This window comes from Microchirus variegatus (genome assembly GCF_963457635.1).
Source record: "Microchirus variegatus genome assembly, chromosome: 6".
NCBI lineage: Eukaryota > Metazoa > Chordata > Actinopteri > Pleuronectiformes > Soleidae > Microchirus > Microchirus variegatus.
This window is the reverse complement of record NC_139807.1, coordinates 19,597,651-19,622,500: the sequence shown is the minus strand read 5'-3', so window position 1 is coordinate 19,622,500 and position 24,850 is coordinate 19,597,651. Positions and strand designations below refer to the sequence as shown.

Genomic DNA, 24,850 nt, shown 5'->3' with positions numbered 1-24,850 from the left:
GGCATAATGAGCTCTTTATGAGACTTAATACCTACTGTTAATCAATGGACATAGCAGGGCACTTTTCAATACTACTTTCTAAGCATTTTAAAATGAGCTCTCATTGAATAGATTGACTCACATTCTATATCCTTCTCTGTCTTTTTTTCCCTCCTCATTCTTTCTCCATCCCAGCATGCAATTAGTTACATCACACACTCTGAATCAAATGATGAATGTTCTTTATAAATCCCCCAGCCCATTCTGATATCAATAAATGCTGTCCAGACAGGAACATATTTTGATGAAAATGCAATGCTACGCTGTAATGCAATGGGTGGACCAGACTTCCCTTAGCCTCAAGCTAGGAACATGGATGACCCATTTATTACCATAAATACCCCATACAGGCAGCTGCTGGAAGCATTACTGTCAATTACCGCTGGTTGTTGTATTGTTGTACTTTGATCTTTAGCTGCTAATGTAATGCATTGCCCCAGGCCTTCATACTAGTATCGTGCTATATTAGCATCATAATCGTGTATAATCTGCTTTCGCAAGTATACAATTTGAATAGATTAAAAGCTGACTGGTGGTGATGCGACAGAGGTGGACAGATCAGACGTGAGCTCAAGAGGACAAGATGTGTTGATGTGCATGTGTAGTTCTGTTACAAGCTGCGTCACGTTCAGTTAACACTGTTATCTCAGCACAGGTGCCTCCATACTGTATATCTGCGTGAGTGTGCGCGCGTGTGTGCGTCTGGGTGTGTTTGATTATCCCTTACAGCCTCTAAGGGAGCGGGATTCATTCTCACTCTGATAATGAGGGAGAGACTAGCAATGCCCTCAAGTCATTTCTCCTTTTCTTCTGTTCTTCCTGTTGCATCTGGGTGTTTTTCTTCCTTTTCTCATCCTTTACTTTTTTTCAAATCTACATATTCCATATCCTTTCTTCCATCATACTGTTGGTCTTTTCACGCAGGTTTCCACCCACTCTTTTTTTTTACATTTTTCTTCCCTGCCCCCTCTTGTCATCATTGTTTTCCTTTTGAGTCTTTGTATTCATACACCTCTGACATCAATTTTGGATGACTGCACCATGTTTTAGGCACTCTCCGTTTTTATGTCATAGATTTAAATGCTGGCTGACCATTTTTCATCTGCTCAGTCAATGGTTGACTGTCTCTGTGGACCACAGCGCTGGCAGCTCTGTTTCTCCAAACAATAGCCTGACTTATCCCGCATCAATACTCTGGTTTGTTGCATATTTGCCTGCTCAAATGTCCATTTCCCTTGCTCCTTCTTACCTAACTTTTCCTTTACATTCTCTGGGGAGTGCAAAGCAAGAGTGAGTCACAGCGGTGCCTCTATTAATTTTATACCAACCTTTCGCTGTCTTTTTCACCCTCTCCCTCCCTCTGTCTCTGTTTTCCAGGTGATTGAAGTGGAGATTGACAATACGGAGCTAGGAGCCCCCTCCATCTCCACCCCAACACCACCACCTCTTCCTCCTCCCCCCCTTCACTTCCATCTCTCCTCTTTACAAACATAACCTCCCCACCAGCATGGATCTGAAGGATCGTAGACACCGCACCCTAACCAGCGGTCGCTGCGCCAAAGACTCCCAGTACAACACCTCCTCCCTGGACACAGATGAGCGTCGCGTGCCGACCCAAAAGTCATACAGCTCAAGTGAGACACTGAAGGCCTTCGACCATGAAAAAAGGCTGCCCTATGGAGGCTGTGTGACTGACCTGGTTCACCACGAGGCGGACGAGTACTCCAGCCAAGGTGGGTTTGTGTGGATATTTTCAGACTAGACCTTTCAATCTGTAACACACCGTAGCTCGGGGACACTCTATGCTTCACTGAAGATTCTTTAAAAATATACTACTTTTTAAGACTACTACAAAAACTACAGTTTAAGAGACAGATCATCTTCATGCATCTCTCAGGTGGCAGGGTTCTGAATTAGGATTAAATTGATCTGCCTACCAACACAACGGTAAGTTATTTACCTGTACAATCTAGACCAAGACATCAAAGTAAAAACATAAACTTAACTACACAAACGTAATAAATGTGACATTACTTATTTGAAGAAGGCTGCTGCATGGTAATTGTTTGATATTAACCGCACAGACATTAGAGTGTCATAATGTTTCATTAAATGCTCTGCACTTGTGAAGTAAATAAGCAAACTGTTGCACTATTATTTAATTTGCATCAAACATTTGGGATATTCAAAATTAAAAGGCTTAAAAGGAGTTTATGAGATGTTGTATGACCCTGTTATATCAAATACAAAAGGCTGCCGGTCACAGCTAAAAACAACACACATGGGTGTGCCATGCAGGCATTGCCAAATACCTTTAGAACCCCCTCTGGTCCTGACATCTGGTTTCACACATTTAACAGTCACATTGTTGTACATGTAAAGGTTTTCCAGCTGTATGCTACTTTTAGCCACTGTGTGTTTCCTTGTGAGGCTTTCGTAGCAATCTGTTAATGTGATCAGCAGGTGTAAATGCTGCCCTTGCAGCAGAGGACCAATACAGACCTTTAGCACGGCCAAGCCTGTCATAATGAACTTCTGTATCCCCTGCTGAGCAAGTCAGCCGATAGGCTGATAGGTCAACTCTAAAGGGGTGGACCTGTTCTCATAGGCATGTCTTTAAACTCTCGCTTTCTGTCAGTGTGTGTGAGTGCGCCTGTGTGTGTGTGTGTGTGTGTGTGTGTGTGTGTGTGTGTGTGTGTGTGTGTGTGTGTGTGTGTGTGTGTGTGTGTGTGTGTGTGTGTGTGTGCGTGCGTGCGTGCGTGCGCGGGCATGTGTGCATGCGCGTGCGTGTGTGTGTTGAGGAGGGACATGAAACAGTGAGTATTGATCCTGGCTAGTGAAAAGAGTCAGACTCAATGGGATTGATCTGTGCTAAGCTCTGTTTTTTTCTGCATGGACACAGGCAAGAGAAAACACTTCTCAGTGCAATACAACAGACAAAATGCATATGTTTGACAGTTCTTGGATATATTTTCCAAATGGAGCATCTTCATTATAGTTTGTAAGGTAGACCTACTCCCAAGGCTTAATGTCTGAGTGGTTTCAAGAACTGAAAGAAATAGATCAAGCTGACAGTAGCTTAAAGATAAATATAATGGAACTGGAAATTCTATATTTTTTAAGAACACAGCAGAGAGCATACTTTGTACCACAAAGGTAACAATAGCAGATAGAGGAGTAGGGAGATGGATGAGAGCCTAGAAGTCATTGGTGTGTGCTTTCGGACACACTCCACTGCTGCATTGGGCTGACCTCATACCAGGCGATAGCTGGTCGATACCACGGTTCTCTCATCCTATCAGCTCCCTCCAAATCTCAGATCCACAGATGCATCGTGGGAAGTGTGGCCACAGGAGACCAACAGTGTTGCAGCACCATATGGACTGTGACACGACGGGAGGAGGAGTAGTGCTAGAAGGAGGGAGAAAGAAAACGAGTCAGCGCGAGAAAGACAGAGCGAGAGTTTTCATCTTCCTTGAAACAAATATTTTTATATCTCGTGCATGAAAATGAGGGATGAAAACAATGTTTTTTTCTTTTTAGTAGTTTGTTGTTTAGAGGCAGGGAGTAGACACAAGCAAGTTTTCTTTGGTTGTTGTTTGTTTTAGTTTTTTTAGGGATATAAACAGGATCCAGATAATGCTATTGTTACTTAACGGAATATTCACCACTTTTTTGAGGGAGAGGTTTGATATTTGAAATGACTTGTGATATGAGTAAATAATGCACTGATGGAGCCACACCAGAATATATGATTAAGTTCCATTAAATTATAATGATGATGTTCTTTATCTGGCGAGCCATTATGGCATTTCTGTTTCTTGCTGAGAAGTTTTGAGGCCACTCGGCTATTTCAGACTTCGTTTGAATGGTTTATCATATCACAGACAGTTTATAGCTTTGTGGTGTGCTAATGCATATTGACTTTTCTTTACAACATGATCGAGACAAAAAAGATGTGATTAATGAACAGTTAGGACGGGGGCTCCTACCATGCACATAAGAACATGCACATACAATCCAAAGTGAGGCACTTCACATACTTTTTTAGCATACTAACTCACTTCAAGTAGTCGTTGAGAAGTGTAAGGTTTTCTCACAGTTTTCACTGCTTACGGTGCATTTATCTAATACCTGCAGTGTACATTTTTGCAAGTCAATCATTTTAGGCTGTAACCGTGTGGTTTTTTTTTTTAGAGACCATTTGCTCTGGTATTAGTGATTAATTATTAGCTGTAAACCATGTGTCCCCAGGTTGTGGTCACTTTCTGCCATCAATCATGCTTTTAGACAGTATAACCTGTTTATGAAAGGGGCACTTGTCATTTATTTCTACCTGTTTAAACTAATACTGGCTTTCTCACTGTACATCGACAAAGCTGTGCTCGGGTTGGTTACAGTCTTACACATATCAAAGATATCATTGCCCTCTAAAACCACTTACTTAGTGGACATCATTACGCATAAAAAAGCATTAGTGGAATCTTAGTGTTTCCTGGAGCATGAATTCAAGTTAAAAGGGGGCATCATCTCCCCTCGGAGCCACATTTGGAGTGTGTTTAGTGTGTGTTTGGAGTTCTTTTGGGGCACTGTGTATTTATGTCTAGCGTCTCTCTTCCTCCCGGGCAAGAAATATTTTTCCTTGGAGTTATCTCTGAGCCCATTAAGAAACAGTTTGTTGCGTTAAAAAGAGGTGAAACAAGCTGATGTTACTGATTCCATTTAGATGCATGCCTCACAGTTACATGCCGATTATATGTTAATTATATATTCAACATTTTGTCCAGCTAACTATTTTATTCCCTTGCCCATATTTGTGCTTCTATGTGCATCTTGCCCCCACTTGAAACAGGGTAGCATTTTTTTTCTGGCTTCTTGCTATATTTGCTAAATAAGTTATGGTATATATAAAATTATGCTGAGTGAATATCTGCATGAAAGACTGACCACAGATATTGCACTACAAATGATTACCTCGCCCATACTTGCAGTTTGGGAAATGTCAGCCAGATGTCAAAAATAAGTAGTGTGCCCACTGACATCTGTTTCTCTCAGTTAGAGCAGTCTGATGATAGTTGGTGGGATGAAAAAATAAAAATAAATCATATGTTCCCGTTAAGCTGCCTGGTTATGTTCATATGTTCATAGACAAACAAGGCTGCACCATTGAAAGAAAGAAAGAATACCTGTTTGAAAGAATGCAACTAAACTGATACAGACTGAAGAAGCTAACTACACTGAATATGTGCGAGTTTGGAGTATTTTTTATTTTATTTGCGTTCTTAGTGTTTCAACATTAGCTATGCCAAATGGCTCCTTGCGGATTTTGACAAAATGGGTTTCTTCGGACGTGTTTTCCAGCAGACCCCCTGCTTTCATTGGATCTCAACTCCACCATTTCCCCATTACACACTTATTATCTAGTCAGCTTGGATGAGCACCACTAAATAACACTTTCTTTCCTCACCATAACATGCAACAGCCTGGAAAGCTCATTACAAGTGTTCACCATTTCACACCACAAAGCAACATATTTGAAAGCATCAGTGATCGCAATCAGGTAGAAGCCTCATTGATGGACAAAAAAAGTATAAAAGATATATTTGTAATCTTTAAAATTTGATGGTCTCACTTTTCCTTTGATATTGTTTTCAGTGGTTTAACTGTTAAACAGGCAAAACCATTACAGCAATAATAAAGCTCAATACACCACTCTGGGCAGTAAACAGAAGCACATTATCCTTTGCTCTTCTACTGCAGCTTATTGTTCTTTGTTTGCAGTCTTTCATCCATAAGTCTATCTGAGATTTCAACCTATACTGGACATCTCCTGGTCTCCCTCTAAGTTCATCTCTGCAGCTCCTGTTCAGTACATCTTCAGGATGTGTCATCCCTGCACGCCCACCTCTAGTCATCACAGTCACTATGGTCTCTAGAGGTTTTGGCCTTTTCTTTTATTGGGATCTAAATGAGCCCTTCTACATTCTGCTCTGCTGCTTTGCCCCCAGGGCTGGAAACCAAACAGAGAATCCACCACCCACCTGCCTTCCTTACTGTCTCCAATGTCCCAATCTCTTCAGTCAGTGCATCACCTTTTGATAGTCTATCTTTCCAGCCCCTATACTTTTTTTTTCTCTTTTATGTCCTCTTTTGCTCTTTTGTCACACCTTTCATGGCTGGTTTCTATTCCTCTTACATTTTTTTCCACCTTTCAAATCCTTGCTGTTCCTGTATTATTGCTTTAGTGGTCACATCACACATTTGTTATGCTGAAGGCCTCTCTCTGGCTTTAAGAAAAGGCATGCATTGTGTCTTTGTGCTACATTTCACACAGGCTTTGCCTGTTGTCACATTCCCTACATAGGTTTGACCTCACATTTTCTGGGATGAGCTGAAATGTACATGTACTGTGTGTTTTCATATAATCACAAATACCACATTCAAAAGTGTAAAAGCTGTTGAAGTACATACAGTACATTGTATATATTCAATGAAATAAATGACCACAGTAGCCAAGGAAAGCTTTGTCCAAAACCTGTGCCTGTTGGATTCCTGGTATTATTCCCTCCACTGCCTGTATTTAAGACTGAGTTGTAAGGAACATGCACTGGGTGATAGAGGCTTTTAGCTAGATACTGTATGTATCCTCCATGTATGCATTCTCTATTATCTCCATTCTATGGGGAGAAAAGACATCCCTGTATCTGTGAGTACAACAGCAGCATTAAACTCTCAAACTGTGTTCTCTTTGGCAAGATTCAGACACTTAAAGCTGATTCATATTGCACAGGATCACTGTTCAGAGCCTCCACCATAGCCAGTGCAAGAAGGGGTAGACTGATAAATCGAGCCAGTTTTTGCCATTTTCAGATTATCAGCATTGGACGATATATTGGCCATTGGCTGCACTAGTTTCTCAAGAGTGGCATCTGCGTTGGCCATAGAAAGAAACTTATTGATCAGAAGTCTAAGTATCAAGGTCTGATCCTATTACTGGAGAGAGAAATGGCATAGAGCAGACATCTGCAACATACCTCCATACAGCACCGATTCAACACAGAAGTATAAAATGGACTTAACCCAGCGAGCCATCCATTTGGGGATAGTGATAAGATTGTCACTAATGAAATAGTGGAACCTCCATGGAGGATTCCTCCTTGAACATGTTGAATTATGGACAGTTATTTTTTTAAATATCATCAAAGTCACAGTAAGTAATCAGAGGAATTACCCTTAAAGACGAACATGTTGGGTACAGAGATAAAGAAGCACCATCTTACTCATCACTGCAGTGACCGTGTCTCTGATCCTGGGTAGTGGTGCTTCTGTGTCTTCTTGTCCTTGTCACTTCAGTGGCTTGTTATTGGCCGATGCTCCAGCACAGTGGTGGGTCACAGTGCATACTCATAGTACCAGATATTACGACTACTGTTAATTGCTTTTTACTTGCAGCAGTTGAGTATCATAGAAGCAGTCTGTTTGCAGCCCTCCATAGGGTAACAGTATGGTTGACAGTGGCAAGGACTGCAGTGTACAGGGAATTGGCCATTGAACACTGTGGGTAAACAAGTGCAAAATTAAAACTAAAAGAAAAACAGAGACTGTGGTGCTTCTGTCAGTGTACATGTGTGTGTCCGTGCTCGCCACTGGGTTACAGTCAACTTGGGCTGCTGATGATCAAAAAGAGAACAAAGCAGCTGCATGCTATTAAAAATAAATGGCAGTGAGATTAAATACAATCCCTCTCCTCTTCCTCCGATCGCTCTTTATCTTTGTCTTCACTCTGGCATTCTGTGCCTCTGCCAGCTGCTGACACTCAAAAGCATCCCGTAGATGTGGCAATAGAACAGTGGAATCACTGAAGAATATCCTGGGGGCCGACTCAGCTCCAGTCCTCCAGTCCTCAATGCACTCCCACTCACCCCATCTCCGCATTCGCTCTTTTATAGACAGGAAACTACTCGTGAAGGGTTTGTTTGTGTGGTCCACACCTGTGCCAGGCTGCCTTTAATACCTTTAAAGGGGGTCTTAACTCTGTGTAACATCTGGCTGAGCATTTGGCACTAACAGACACACACTCAGGTTTCTGTATGTCAAAAGTGCCTAGTTTACAAACTGTATCATGTGTACAGATATGTTTGTATAAACTGAGCAGGAGCAATCACTACTAGTGGTTATTTGCAAGAAGATGAAATGTCTGGAATTGAGGGAAACTCCTTAATACTATCCACACAACACAGAGCACACCTTCAGCTCATTTTGTCAAATCCTGGCATCTATGATTGGGAAAAGTGTGGGCTTTTTGCACTGATGTCTGCACAGGTATATCTAGGTATCAAAACTTCCTCGTTTTGTTGTTTGATTCCAAATGTAGATGTCTAAGCAGTTAATCTCATCAGTGTCAGTGAGCCAATAAGCATGCTGTTTGACCAGGATCTAATAGTGTTTGTGATTGGCTGTCTCAATGAGTGCAGGGAGTTACAACCAGAGATGGAGCTCAATCCCCAAAGGAGAAGTGAGTGTGTGTCTGTGTTGTGCTTTAGGGGCTGCCACTTGTTTAATGAGTGAATGAATGAATGAATATATATCAAGAAGATACTAAATGCACACAATAAATATGAGAACAGCCTCCTTCAACCCAAGTGCCTTGTAAAGAAATCTACCGAGGACAGCGACAGTGCTAAGATGTTAGCAGGTAACGTTAACCGTTAGCAAACGTTGAAATTCATTTAGCTTGCCACAGTCACGACCGTGTTTGTTCAGTAAAGAATGCATGTGACCCAGTTTTAAATTCACCTGAAAGACTTCAACACTCACACAAGTGCAGGCTTAAGAACTTCATTCACACCTGGAGTCAGGTGAAACTAACAACTGGAAACTGAGTTACAGGGTAAAATACCTGCATTGTTTACGATAAGGACTCTTTAGACAGACATCCAGATATGTGGCACTGCTGCAGAAATACACCAAAACCAGAGGAGAAGACGTCGAGCATGGGCTTATGGCATGTGCGCTGTGTACCTTTTTAAAAAGATAAAGCTTGTTTTGAATATGTATACATTGCATTCTTTACTAGCACAGAAAACCAGACTGAACGAAGAATAAATGAAGGTGACTAAGGGAAGAAATCAAAAGCAAGCAGACCAAAAAATCTCCAAACTCAAACAACAAAGATGACAATGACCATGACAAAAATGAGCGACAGCGAATGCGAGCGCAAGAGAGAGGTGGGATTATGGATATTGTACTTTCCCAAAGTAGGGTTTTGGTGAAATATGAAAATGTGAACCGCCACAGGTAAACCAGCAACAAGTCAGCCCAGTGCAAACCGAGTAAACAAAGAACAACGTTTTTTTTTTTAATTTGAGGGATTTTCTTTAAATATTTTTTTTCACTATTGTGCAAGTTGAAGTTTAAAGGCTTCAAATCACAGGATTGGGTCTTAAACCTTTACAATTAAGGTTGTTTGATTGCTCTGAATGGATTCCTAGTTAGGGTGTGGTGATATCACATTCCAGTGCTTAAGCCGTTTATATGCAGCTGAACAATTTCATGTTGATGAACATCTGTTTTGATGTCTTCCAGTCAGGATTTAGACCACATCACTGAGAGAGCTCTTGTCAAGGTCTTATATGACATTCACACAGACAATGGCAGAATCTCAGTCTTAGTATAACTGGATCTCAGCACTGCATTCGACACCGTCGATCAAAACATATTACTAGACCAATGGGAAAACTGGGTAGGACTTTCTGGCACAGCATTAAAATGGTTTGAATCCTACATCAAGGACTTCAACAGCCACATTAAAACATTTATAAAGTCAGCCTACTACCATCTAAAGAATATATCAAGGATTAATGGACTTATCTCTCAGCAGATTTTGGAAAAACTTGTCCATGCATTTATCTTCAGCAGGCTGGACTACTGTAACAGTGTCCTGACAGGTCTCCCCAAAAAGTCGATCAGCCAGCTGCAGTTCATTCAGAATGCTGCTGCTAGAGTCCTCACTAAGACCAAAAAAGTAGATCATATCGCTCCAGTTCTGAAGGTTTTACGCTGGCTTCCTGTGTCAAAGAATTGACTTCAAAATACTATTGTTGGTCTACACAGCGCTGAACTATCCAGAACTTTCAGATCGTCGGGGCTGCTCTGTGTACCCAGAGTCAGCAAACATAGAGAGGCAGTGTTCAGTTTCTATGCACCACATATCTGGAACAAACTCCCAGAAAAGTTCAGGTTTGCTGCAACTCTCACCTCTTTTAAATCAAGTCTGAAGACTTTCCTGTTTGCCGCTGCATTTCAGTAATTTCTAATACTGCACTGTAACTTCTACTCCTTCGCGGGGGCCAGCTGCACCCCCAATTGAGAGCCATGCCCCCCCCCCCCTCCCCAGCTGCCCCCCTTGACTTTTGTTTTAAAAACTTTACTTGTAAAAACACCCACGACTATGTCCACAAGCTTTTCAAAGTAGTGAAGCAAACAATAGAATGACCAAAAGTCAATAATTGTAAATATAATCATAGGCCCCTGACTCACTTAGCTCCGGCCCTGCATCAAACGTGCAGCGCACACAGTCTGGTTCACACACAGCGAGTCTGCTGTGGTGGCTCTGCATCCCGGCAAAGAGAGGAGCGACTGAGCCCCTCGACCATCTGAAGGTGAAGTCAGTTTCCCCAGGTGAAGTTTAAAAACAACTTAAAGTTGCATTTATAATGAATGTAATCTAAGGTTATTCAGCGTCAGCGGGATAACGGCGCGGCCATTAATTAATGTGAAATTGCTCGCTCGTGATTTGTAAGAGCGTTTTGTTCTTTGATCAGTTTTGATTTTAGTAAAGACAACAAAATCTTCATATAAAACCTGTCATGTTTTAATCCATAACATTTACACAGGGTCGCCATTTTGCGGGCATTACGCCACAACACATTACACAGTTGTAGCTCGATGGATCATATTGATTTGATTAGCTAAGCAGTAGAGCTGCTATAAAACCACTTACTGTCACCTATCACAGCAATGAGTTAAACCAGGTCACATCCTTTACTTTTCTAACTGGGAAAATAACACATACAATAGCATTAAGTAGTCTAAACATAACTGGTGTGTGTAATAAATATCTTCTGATTTTAGATTTGTTGTACGTATTAGCTACATGGCCCTACAGTGTAGTGATACAAGGATAATCGCTTCTCACAATGAAAAGGGGAGCAAAGAGTGGGGATATTGAAAGGGGTTTTTAGTAAGAAAAGTGCACAGCAGAAGAGAAGGAGGGAAACGAAGGAGAAGGTAGTGAACTGGAGAGACCAGGAGGCTCAAAGCAGAAGAAGACCACAGAAGGAGATGAACAAATAAGTGAAGGAGAAGAGGATGTGAGGGATGAAGAGGAGGAGGCTGCTGCAGATTCACAAAGTGAGACAGAGACAGGGAGTGACAGGGAGGAAGAGGAACCTCTGCCTTTTAAGTTTTTTTTATATATATATATTTTTTTTTAGTTATTGCACTTTTATTTTAGATTTTAATTTTACTATTTAAGAGATGCACTGGGCTTGTTCCTGTTGTTCATGATAAAACAGTAATTAGTTTTAAGGTATTTTTATGTTTGTTATGTTAAATCCATTTATTAAATTTGGGTATACTTGCGCCATCCCATGACAAGACCTCTTGCCCCCGCTTTGCCACCCCATGTAGAATTTTCTAGATCGGCCACTGCAAAGACCATAGTGCTTTGCTATTTAAAGGAACAGCCGCATACAAAAAAATGGCTAACACAAGAATGAATTTAAAGGTACATAATAAATAGTACATATTTTCATTGAGTAGATTTGACGAATGCATGTTTACATGTGCACTTTTCTCAGAAGAAAAAAATCATTTATCAGACAATGTGTCTGTGTGTGTGTGTTTTCCTGAGTTAATCTATGTTTACTATGTAATGACCCTTTTTGACTCTGCTTTGGCAGCTTTTGATAAATGAGGCAGATTGTAAATGTCACTGTTATCAAGTGTGCATTTTTTTTTCGCAGCTGAGACGCCTGCTTCCTAGGTTGTAATTAAACATGTTCCCCAGCCACATCATTTAAATGTGTGTATGTGTTTGTGTACGGATGTAGGCCAAATATCTAGACACTTGTATGTGTGTCCTTGCCTTTGTGACAAAAATGACACCAATTACATAGACTCGGGAAAGAGGGGTTTTGTATACAAGGTGGGAGAATTCCATCAGTGCAAGCGAGTCAAGGAAAAATAACAGACCCGCTCTTTCTTGTCTCTAATATATTTGAAATATCTGGTCTACTTTCAGGGACTTGATACAAGTTTATTATTTTATTGTGCACTGTCCCTTTTTTTTAAATAACTAAAATAACAACATTTAAATTACAGTTTCTGGCTCTGCTATTGTGCAACTAATAGCATTAAAAAGTGTTTAAAACCCAATAATGTTTGACATTTAGCGTTGAGGTTAAATTGCTTACTATACATCATCAAAAAAAACTAACTCAGCGTTTGTAAAATTTGTATGAGAAAGATGTTGTGTAGGGACAGGGTGATGGATGATGATCACAATCCCCTCCACCTGTCTGACAGCATGCACTTCCTGCCATATACACACGCTCTGCTATGATGTGAAAATATATACTATATGTAATATTTATTTGAAAATGTATACTATATGTAATATTTATCATACTTATTTATTATAAAACATTTCCTGATTTTTATGTCTTCATCAAAGGTTTTCATTGTTGGCTTCCTGACAGTATATAAATGACACATTGACGTGTGCATTGTGTCTGAGTTTCCTCTTCCAGACAATGAAGGGCAGTGATCAAAAGTCGAGAAGCCTCATTTATTGGTATGATATGAATGAAAGGTTTGGAGACATGTCCATGACAGGGACATGAACCAAGAATGCTAAGTCTATGTCTCAGTCGGATGGATTTGGTGGTACTTCAGAAACATTCATGGTGTAGCGTCTGTTCTCTCTCAAACTATCTTTGACAAGTACTGACAGTGGAGTGCAGAGAGCACACAACTGACAACAGCCAAGCTTAATTTAGGCCTGTCATCAGGTTAATTAGTTACATGTGATACGACAGCCTCCGCTAGCACATCTGTCATTTTCACTGGTGACAGTGTCGCTCAAACCAGGTTAAAAGGAGAAGCTGCACCTGAAGGTTTTGTACAATGAATGTTGAACACTAATGATTATTAGCCTTGTTTAATTCACCTTGCAAATTACCTTAGGCTGGTGTTTGTACTGTTGACCTCAACTGTGATTGTTGATGCATGCTATCATCCAACCCCTTTATTTGAATATATATATACATAGTATATATGGTATGTAACCAAATTAAGTTAACCAACTTATAGAATTGGCAACTAAATCTCTGTCTTTCCTCAACCAACAGTAGTTGGTACACACACTGAGGATATTTCCAATATCACCTACATTACAGTTTTTCTCCATTGGTTTGGCTCATTTCTTGAAACAGAAATTACATTCTCAAAACAACATGGACAAATATCCAAACCACTTCGCAATTGTCCACAACAGAATTGCATTTCTCATTCATTTAATCAAATTGCAATTTTCTTAGTACATCTTCGCAAATGATTAAGTACTTGAAGCACACAGTTAGCACAGTTAGCCTACATTTAGCACAGTTTCCAAGTGAATAGATCTTATTGATCTAAACTGATTGTCGAAGTCTCAGTCTAATGGTTGTTCTCTGCAAAACATGTCAGCATCATTTCATTGTGTAAGTCATCACTTGCACAATAGTCTGTTCAATTGGTCAAGAACAAAATACCATGAATACCATATATGAATCTCTTGGAACATTTGATGAATTTATCATAATTGACACATTCTTTGATCTGATCTGTCATCTGAGATGTATGAAACACCTCCTTTGTTAGCCAAGTTCTATTTTCACCTGACCTTGACCTCAATTCCACAGAAGCTCCTAATTTTCTTGGACCACCTTCATTCTGATTTGATCCCTGAAAATGAGAGGTCTGGTAGGGCCTCACTTACCAAAGTATGCATTTGTGTGGGACAATGTGAATTCCCACCGTGGTTCACTACACATCCTAGGATGGTCATGGTGTTCCTACCACTTTACTCTCCTTTCCTCAATTGAAGAGTTTTTCTCTGCTTGGCGTGAGAGAGTGTATGAGCATCAAGCTCAAAATCAGAGGTCCCTGCTCCATGCAATGGACACTGCACGTGATGATATTACAGCAGATCAGTGCAGGGGATGGTTACGACATGCACGCTGTTTCTTCATTGCATCACAAGGGAGAATATACACTGTGATGTGAACGAGAATCTGTGGCCAAACAGATAGCAGTGTGTGGATGGCCAGGAGGGTGAGGATGGTTGCCAGGAGGGCTAGGGGTAGGACAGAAATGTCCTCAATAAATGTTAGTTTTGAATCTCCAGCTTTATTTTGTTTATGTGCTATATGGATTAAGACTGAGAGGTGGACATGAGGGATATTTCTATGGTCCTCTGCCATAGTGGCAAAACATCTAAACATTTTGACTTGCAGTGCTTACACAATGCCAAAGGGACAATTTATATGAGAAAGAAATTTAGTTTTGACACATAAGTGAACTGTTTTGGGAGATATATGAGGTTTTGCAGGTGAACCATGGTGTTGTGCTGAACCATCCATGTTATTTTGTCAAAGGCACCAAGAGTGTTGAGAATGTCCGGTCTGGTTCGAGAAACGAGCCAAACCAATTGAGAAGGATATTTTGCATTTTGGTGACACAGACTATTTATATGGGAAAGGGATTTAGTTTTGAAGCATGAGTAAACAGTTTTGGGAGAGATATGAGCTTTTGCAAGTGAACCATGGTGTTGTGCTGAACTGTAAGACTGTTTTGCCAAACGATCTTAGAGTTTTGAGAATGTAGTTTCTGTTTCAAGAAATCAGCCAAACCAATGGAGAAAAACTGTAATTTAGCATTGGCAGTGTCACAAAATGGTACTAAGTGTTATTCTGATACAAAAATGTAGGATAGTACAGAGAAAAAAAAAAAAAGAATGAAGAACATTTTTTTTTTTTTTTTTTTTTTAAATCTCGAGTTTCAAAGTCGAAATCTTGAGTTCCCCAAAAAAAGAAAAAAAAACATTTGAAAAAAAAGGTGCGATCTTGAGTTTCTTTTGACTGCCAGCCACTCAAATATTTTCAATTGCACCATGTTCAGGGCTTCTTTGGTTCAGCACCGTGGACAGTGGTGAGAGTGTTAACAGTTATAACAGGATACTTGTTACAACTGTACTAGTGTGTTTATCTGTTTGTGTGTTTACAGATATGTGTGTTGCAATAATCCCACAAACGTAATACATTTTCAACAACCGTAATAGCCACTGCCTACTACAAACGCTTTCAACTTTCAAAATTGTAATTTTGTGATAATGCAATGAGGTCGTTGTGGTTGTCGTTTGTTTGCCTATACACACACTAATACTGACCTTGGCTGTAAATCCAGCTGCTGGCTCTCCACTCCGCTAACACAACGGAGGAACCCTGCACGCACACACGCACACCAGCAAGTAGCATTGTCATTCCTTTTCAGTTCACATTATTTTGTTTAAACATAAACAGATGCATTTCTTTGCAAAAGCAAAATGCTTATTGCTAATGAGGAGCAGCTCTCTCTCTCTCTCTCTCTCTCTCTCTCTCTCTCTCTCTCTCTCTCTCTCTCTCTCTCTCTCTCTCTCACCACTGTCCACGGTGCTGAACCAAAGAAGCAGAATGTTTGAGTGGCTGGCAGTCAAAAGAAACGAGATCTCGACTTTCCAAAAAATGCTGAAAAAGAAAAAAAAAAATTTTCCATTTCAAGTCGAGATCTTGATTTTCCAAAGATTATGAAAACTTTTTTTTTTCCTCATGTCACTTCGGGGGCTCCGTAGTATAGACTACATTATGCAGCTCAAATATATGATATAAAAATGGGCCTTTAAAAAAATAAAAAAATAAATAAAATAGGAGGAGCAATATCAAGGAGTGGCTGAGCAGCATAAGTCAAATGGAATTCTGATAAGCAGTTCTCTGATAATAGTTTTCTAATGACAACCCCCTCCTTATACCGGTAGTTTGGTTATATGTGTGTGAAATGTGAGCCATGGCCTGTTTTAGGTGAAGAACACTGTTAAAATCCACTTTATTATTTTGCAGTTCTGATGGGTGATCAGTGTGTTAGGCTGTGTGTTGCTTGTCATTGGCTACAACTAACACTTCACACACCTCCTCATGAGTGAAAGCTGAAGTTCACCTGAGAGAAATTGTTCAATTTAGGAGACATTTCCAGGAAGGATGATGAAGAACGGTATAAAATTTGAAACTAGTTCAACAATTTTTTATGTAATGACTCAAGCAATGAAATGAAGACTATTAGCTTTATTGGGAATGACCGTTTTGACTGACTTGACATAAGCAACTATAATGTTATAAAACAGCAGATAATTATATGAAAGCAACTGATACATGTCCAAAATCATTTGCAATTTGTTCAGAGGAAGGACAAATTGCTACTATGATGCTACAAATGACTAAATGTTGTGGAGGTTGAACTAATAGTTATGAGAATTTTCATTCTGATCTGAGAAAAGCACCAAAGCTACTGAGAAAAACTGTAATAAAATAAATGCATGAAATGTCTTCATGGGAACAATGTGAAAGGTGTTACTATTCAATACGGAGTGCAGCTTTTTTAGAACTTCCAGAGTGACCTTCAGCTCATTGTTCATTTATCCACTCACAAACTCACAGTTTTGGCTCTATCTCTCTCACTGCAGTCATACCAAGGATGGATTACTGAATGGGCTTACCGGGCCCAATGGCTCAGGGGATCCTGAAGCTCAAGCCTCTGTGCAATATCCCAATATCTTTGCTATCCTGATATTTTAATGGGGCCCTGAAGCCAAATAACACTGGATATGTAATTTGACATATCTTAATAGGGCCCCTCAATCATATACTATGTCTACACTATATCTTTGGACTTAAGTATATGAAGATAACAAAGTTATGTTATTCACCCATTATATCTAAAAGGGGCCCCTCAGCCAAAGAACACTGCTTATTATGTAATGTCTTCATTATGTAAGGGCCCTTTGGCTATGTTAGCCACCCCTGATGTGTTGATGGGGCCCTCAGTCAAATAACGAATGTGCAGCAACGGGGCTTTTCCCATATGTGCCCAGGGGCCCACTGTCTAACAATCTGTCCCTGCTCAAAACATATTCACTGTAGAAGCACAAAAACTGCACCACACTCACACTGTTGATCACCTAACAGCAGAAACACGGAGGTTGTTGTTTTTCTATCAAGCTAAAAAGAGTCTTGGATGTGCTTTCATTATTCAAAAATTAAATAAAATAAATAAGGTGCAAATAAGAGAAAGAGTACGTGAAGACGCAAGTAAAATATATCTATTTTTTAAACTTACGATACACCGTAGCATTGTGATGCATAATTCTGACTGTCAACAACAGTATGTATGTGTCTATTTTTACTTATGAAATTGCAAGTGTTGTGGGGGGTGGAACCTGAGAATTATTAAGAAGTGGGTGGGAAATAAAGTATTATATTTGTATAAAATAGAGTGTACTACCTCATGTGACATTGTGCTGTGTGAATAGCAGTGTGACACTGCTATTTGACCCATCAGCTTTCCCCTTTCTTTTTTTCACTTTCAGTAATATAAATATATAATATATAATAAATCATAATACTAGGAAGAGGAAGAAGAAGAAAAAGAAGCTCTCAAAGAACAGCTGCAGTAAAATTAAGGAGTATGTAAGAAATGTTTAATCATGTTTCATCAATAATCATGTAAGAAACAGAAACAAATACATCGAAAAACACCCCCAAAATTGAATATTTAAAAGAAAAAAAAAACATCTTTAGCAAATGCACAGATATATATATATAAAAAAATAGCACTACATGACATCCAAAGTTCAACAAGCAATTCAAATCATAAAGGCCCATAACCATGATTATAATCTTCATAGTAATCATCTTCAAACAAACCCTTGAGATGGGAAAACAATACATTCAGAATTTCTTTCAAATTTATGGACGTGAAGGCTGTTATTCTTTCCCTTGGTATTTAAAAATGTGCAAGAATATGTAATTTGGTATTTGTAATACTGAGTTATTGACTTACATCTACATATGTGCACATTCATTCATGCAATGCTGCAAAATATAGCGTTGCATTGCACAGGCCCTGTTGACTACTTGACTCTAGACTGCATGGTTATTTCAGTCAGCTGGTGATAACACAGGTCTTGTCACAGGTCTTTTGAGATGTAAGAGGGAGATGAAACTGTCATGCAACTGTCAAAAGGCATTTTGGCAGGAAGCCAGACTGTTCAACCCAATATATACAGTGGTATGCAAAAGTTTAGGCACCCCTGTAAATTTTCATGATTTTCCTTTATAAATCATTGGTTGTTTGAATAAGAAATATCACTTTAATATATCACATAGGAGACAAACACAGTGACATTTGAGAAGTGAAATAAAGTTTATATGATTTACAGAAGTGTGCAAGAATTATTTAACCAAACTAGGCATGTGCATAAGTTTAGACACCAAAAGAGAAAAATGTTGTTCATCCTCCTTTTGCAGAAATAACAGCCTCTAAACGCTTCCTATAGCTTCCAATTAGAGTCTGGATTGTGGCAGAAGGAATTTTAACCATTCTTCTTTAAAAAAAAAAAAACATCTCCAGTTCAGTCAGGTTTGATGGTTTCTGAGCATGGACAGCCCGCTTTAAATCACACCATACATTTTCAATAATATTCAGGTCTGGGGACCAGAGGTGTGTATTTTGTATTTATTTAAGTACAATTTTAATAATGTGTGTGGCAGGTGCAGAGAAAAGGCTTTTTTTGCATTACTCTTCCATACAGCATCTCCTTGTGTAAAGTTTGCTGAATAGTTGAACGATGCACAGCGACACCATCTGCAGCAAGATGATGTTGTAGGTCTTTGGAGCTGCGGTTGACTGTGACTGTTCTCACCATCCTTCACCTCTGCTTATCTGAGATTTTTCTTGGTCTGCCACTTTGGGCCTTAACTAGAACTGTGCCTGTGGTCTTCCAATTCCTCACAATGTTCCTCACAGTTGAAACTGAGAGCTTAAATCTCTGAGATAGCTTTCTGTATCCTCCCCCTAAACCATGTTGTTGAACAATCATTGTTGTCAGGTCATTTGAGAGTTGTTTTGAGGCTCCCATGTTGCCACTCTTCACTCACTCACTTCACTCAGAGAAGATGCAAAGAGGAGAAACACTTACAATTGACCTCTTTAAATACTATTTCTCATGATTGGATTCCCCTGTGTATGGAGGTCAAGGGTCACTGAGATTACCAAACCAATTTTGAGTTCCGATAATTAGTGCTAAAGGTATTGAAATCAATAAAATGACAAGGGTGCCTAAATGTATGCACATGCCTAATTTTGTTTAAATAATTCTTGCACACTTTCTCTAAATCATATAAACTTTATTTCACTTCTCAAATATCACCGTTTTTGTCTCCTATATGATATATTTAACTGAAATGTCTTAATCAAACAACCAATGATTTATAAAGGAAAATCATGGATATTTACATGGGTGCCCAAACTTTTGCATACCACTGTACATACCAGGCAGTAGAAATCGAAGATGGTGGATAGCTGTTGTGGACTAAAACAGTAGGGGACCTGCAAAGTAGAGGGTGTTTTACTGATCTCCAAAGACAGAAGAGTTGCTACAGTGCCATAAAATGCACTCCCAAGTGAGCATAGAAGACAGAGCAATCAGAGTCAAACAATGGATTCCTCTTGTATAGTTATCACCTCATATCAGGTAGAGAATACAACAGTAGCTTTAATATCTTGTGTTTATTTCATGTTCCTAAGTATTCTCTGGATTAGGATGAGGGAAAGTTTATCAGACAGTTGACAATGTCAGGATTCTGCAGGTCTGGAATAATGTCTGTTGCTGTTTTTTCCATACACACGAGTATAAGGGTCAGATTTTCAGCCTGCTTGATCTCTGTGGATTTACACCATGCAATGAACACGGATGTGTTGAAACCAGCGCTTGCACCTTTCATTTTTGCACAAACTTTTTCTGCCATCACGGTGGATGAACACAAGATGAGTCACGTGGTAACCGAAGCTCTATAAGCAACAGTCGGGCATGCTTCCCTGTTGAGTCAACTTTGACCTCTATTCATAGATGAGAAATATTTCACCTCTCAGTGGTACACCTCTCCACGACAAGCACCCCTCCAGAGTGCATGGTGTTGTGTCATGTCCTTTCATGTCCTGTCCAAGGCAGACTGCTGTCCTCTGGGCAGGAGTAGAACTAGCCAAGGGACGGATGACATTTGTCACACCTATTTTAGTCTCCTCATTAGGAGGTGTAAGGGCCCCACGGCTCAGACTGGAGCCAAACAAACGGGTGTCATGTGGGAAGTGTTTAACCATGGCACTCGGTGTTGGCATACCTGTTAGGTCGTTATTGTACCGCACTAATCACGTGCCTCGCAAAGGCGTAAAAAAACTGAGTGTGCACATGCGCACCTAATGTTTGGAATAGGTTTTTGATAATCATTACCAAGCACCGCCTGCTCATGTGTCTGTGTGTGATCATCCTGTCAAGACATGTCAGTCACACAGGAAAGATCTCACTGCCACTCTCTCACTGTGAACATGACACCAGCAAAAGTTCTATATATCTATATCTATATCTATAGATATAGATATATCTCTCTCTCTATATATATATACATATATATATATATATATATATATATATATATATATAAATCATTGGTGGATACATTTCTGTTCAATTAAACAATATTTACATTTTCAAATGGAAATAAGCTATTTATTTATTTATCCCTTCATTAACACTTAGTGCTCACACTCAGTGCCGCAGGTGAACCCCTAGTAATTTGCCATGGAAATAACACAAATCTATATATGGACATCCTGAGGTGTGTGTTTATAGGTCACATATTCAGGCTTTTAAAAAAAATGTGGTCTTCTTATGCGTTGTTTATGATTAATTTTCAGTAGTGATATAAAGTAGCAATAGTTTTGCAGAAGTCACAAAATAGAACATTTTCCTTTCCTTTTTGTTTATAAAACTTTTTGCGTACTTTTCGCTCAGGTCTGTGAAAATTACTTTTTTATTCACCAGCTTGGTTGTGCTGAGAACAGGGATATAAGACACTCTATATTGCACTTTCTTATAGCCTCTGTATAAACTGTATGTTTTAACATAGTAATGGAAAAAAAACAGTCAAAATGCTTGAAAATGCTGGTTGAAAAAAACAGCTCAAAAATTCAAATCTTTATTGGGGTATATACTTAACTTTAGCCTGCCGTAAAGTATATACCCCAATAAAGATTTGAATCTTTGAGCTGTTTTTATTTTTGTTTATTTTATTTTTTTTTAAGTGTTGGAAGAATCATTAAGAATATTGTATGTGTTTTATTTATATAAAAGGCAAACGTTTGTTTGGTATTTTAAGCAGTGTGTTCTGCTACAAACAACATTGTTGTTAATGCTAGAAAGTTAAAAGTAAAATATATACATGTTTGAGGGAGGAGTTAAACACTGACAAACAGACCACCTTTTTAGTGGAGATTCTCTGTTAGCGCCGTGAGACTGAGACAGACTATGGCTGAACCCCAATTCCACCCCTTCGTAAGTGGTTAGCTAGCTGCTATCGCTATTTTTTTTAACATTAACAAATGGTGTTGGAGTGCACAGTTACGTCTTCAGGACAGAACAGGAGATTCTGTCCCCACTCTACTCGGCTCTGTCTGCGAGCAGCTTTCTCCCTCGGCACCGTGTGTGTGTGTGTGTGTGTGGCTATTGTAATGCAGCGGGTCTGCAGTCGCGGTAACTGTGTTTGGGAACACTCCTCGCGTCAGCGTCACCTCCGATGTCGTTGGATAGCAGCTGACAGTCGTAAAAACAGAAAAATAGCCCAGGCAACAGACACTATTTGTGATTACGGCATTTTTGGATTGTTACATCAACAAGCATTGCATCAGCTTGTTGATGTAGCAGTCCGCGAGCGTCAAGTCCGGACGACGTGATGACGTAATGGAGGTGTGTCTCATTTCTTAGGGGAACATTCTTACCCCTAGCACCCTCAACTCTGTATTGAGGGCCAAGGGGAACTCTGACAAAGGGGTAGGGGTAGGGGGAAGGAGTGGAATTGGGATTCAGCCTAAGTCACTGAGCAAACACTGTAGATCAGTGACAACTGTCACAATATAAAATAAGAATCGAAACATGTTTTAGAGGCCTACTCAAAAATTACACTTCTCCCTATAAACACTCGTTAATGTAACTCACACATTAATCCATTATAGAGCATTCCTATTAAATGCATAGCCACGAGATCATTTGTGCGAGTAAAAACAACCTGCCTTCATGGTAAATTGTTGATGCTTGCATCAAGTGTAACTTATTGTCAGCATCTATCAGATTGTCCAACTATGTCCTCGCTCCATTTCTGCAAAGTTCTCTCCCTCTTTTTTTCCTCTCCAACACGATGCACTCACATACATTACAGCAAAAGTCCTGGAATTTTTCACATGGTTCTCTCGAGTTGAAATATTTGAACTCGAGCGGCTGAAGCAAATGACACAAACGTTGCATCAGCCTGCATGAGGAATTTGTGTTGCTCGCATCTTTGTCATCTCATCATATGAAGAAAATCGCGTTTGATGTGAATGCACCATTCAAATGAAGAAGCCTGCAGATACCCATCGTACAATCACTGACAACCTTATCTTATCGCATTCTTATCTAGTACCAATTTCCTTGAAACACTTCCCTTTTTTTTTACAATTATCTGCACATAGAAAGTGCACTGTGGATAAGAATAGACCATTTAATTTAATATTGTAGTAAATAAACTATAGTTGCCATATGGTTATGCTGAGACAACTTGAGCACAATATTAACTTTGTGCTAATACATTTTTTGATCACACACAGGGAGAAAAATGAGCTGTGAACACAAAATTGACATGTTAACACGTTTTAAGTGACGGCAGCGAGAGGAAGAGTTTTACTTACAGATGAAAAATATGAAACTGTTGAACTCATTATCAACATCTGCATTCTCACATCCAATGTGTGTATGCTCTGGTGCTACATTCACTTCATTTCATACACCTCTTCCCCTCTCATCACCATGGAAACCAAGCTTTGTTGAAATGTTTGTCACTATTCTGCACTGCCGTGTGTGTGTGTGTGTGTGCATGCGCATGAGTGCCTGAGTAATAATAGACAATCTCAGAAATCTAATTTATGCCGTCTCACAAACAACACTCACCCTTAACCTTATTTCAGTCACAGTCAAACTACACTTTTCTCCGGTGCATTCACTATATCAGAATACACTTTGACAAAGTCTGTCGGTCTTTCTGAACAACCTGTTTACCATGACCATGAGTTTCATCATTCTTCACTACCTCATCTTATGATCCCCCTTTTCGTCAGCAGCTCAGCCCACTCTCCATTTCACTCCACATTTTTTTTCCCTCCCATATCAAGATCAATTACATTTTTCCTGCCCTCACACTGCACAGCGCAGCAACAGTAACAGCCTGTGCGAACCAAACTCCAAGTCTCTTTTCGTTGCTTTGACACAAAATGAATTCCGTAACCACATGTTTCAGAATTCATGAATTCATGAACTCTCATCAGTTGTCTTTAGAATGTTTTCTAAGTCCAACTTTGCATGCAGTCTGTTTGCACACTTGTCTCCTTTTTAAAATTCCATCACGGTCTATATAAAGACAAAAAGACTCTTATTTCACTGTGAAATTATGAGAAATGATGGTGAAAATTAGAGAACAAGCTCCCATAGAGTGGTCCTATCGCACATACTGTATAATATACAGTATGTGCGATAGGACCACTCTATGGGAGCTTGTTCTCTAATTTAGACCATTAAGACCACACTGCAGAAACTAGGAGGTTTTTGACCATATGTAAGGCGTAGACCTCCATACTCATTCACATAATATGTGAGTGAGTATGTGAGCTCCCATAGAGTGGTCCTATCGCACATACTGTATAATATACAGTATGTAATATACAGTATGTGCGATAGGACCACTCTATGGGAGCTCACATACTCACTCACATATTATGTGAATGAGTATGGAGGTCTACGCCTTACATATGGTCAAAAACCTCCTAGTTTCTGCAAACGAGCCGATCAAAATCTCTCCTCACTGAAGCTCTCATCAGCCGCACTGTTTCAGACCAAAGTCTCACCCCCAGAAGACAGACTGTGTTGTGATTGGCCAGCCAACGAGAGCTTTCCCAACTGTCTTGTGATAGGCCAGGTACCTGGAAGTAACGTAACTCTCAGAACCACAGCTCCCCCTCTGGAACGGTGGATGCACTGCTACTCATTATTTAAACATTGTTTTAACAATGTTTAAAAATGGCTTCGTCACGACTCCCCGTCGTATTCCCTTTTTTTTCGCCTTTGATCCGGAGTTGGACCCAGAGTCAGAAGACACTGTTGCTCGTGAAACACCTCCATAACGGACATTCTTTTTTTCTGCGATTCAATGTTAAATGCATGTCACACATGATATGAAATAGTTTGCCGTTTTTATAGATCAGATCAAGTACCAGTGATGTTTTAAAGCATTCGATGAAGAAAGAAAATGATGAAGTGGACAGCAGTGTTGTTTTCGTCAACGATGACGATGACGAAATATGTTTGTTAACGCCATTT

General features: G+C 39.7%; 1 protein-coding gene across 1 annotated transcript in view; it reads left to right on the top strand.

Annotated features, from left to right (window-relative positions):
- Positions 1 to 1,546: 1,546 nt before the first annotated feature.
- tenm2a (teneurin transmembrane protein 2a) overlaps positions 1,547 to 24,850 on the top strand; it is a gene marked incomplete at both ends in the record, with an annotated part of 170,095 nt that continues 146,791 nt past the window's right edge. Inside the window, one exon of the mRNA XM_083891509.1 lies at positions 1,547 to 1,772. Coding sequence (XP_083747635.1) covers positions 1,547 to 1,772 — 226 coding nt within the window. The remainder of the gene's footprint in view (positions 1,773 to 24,850) is intronic.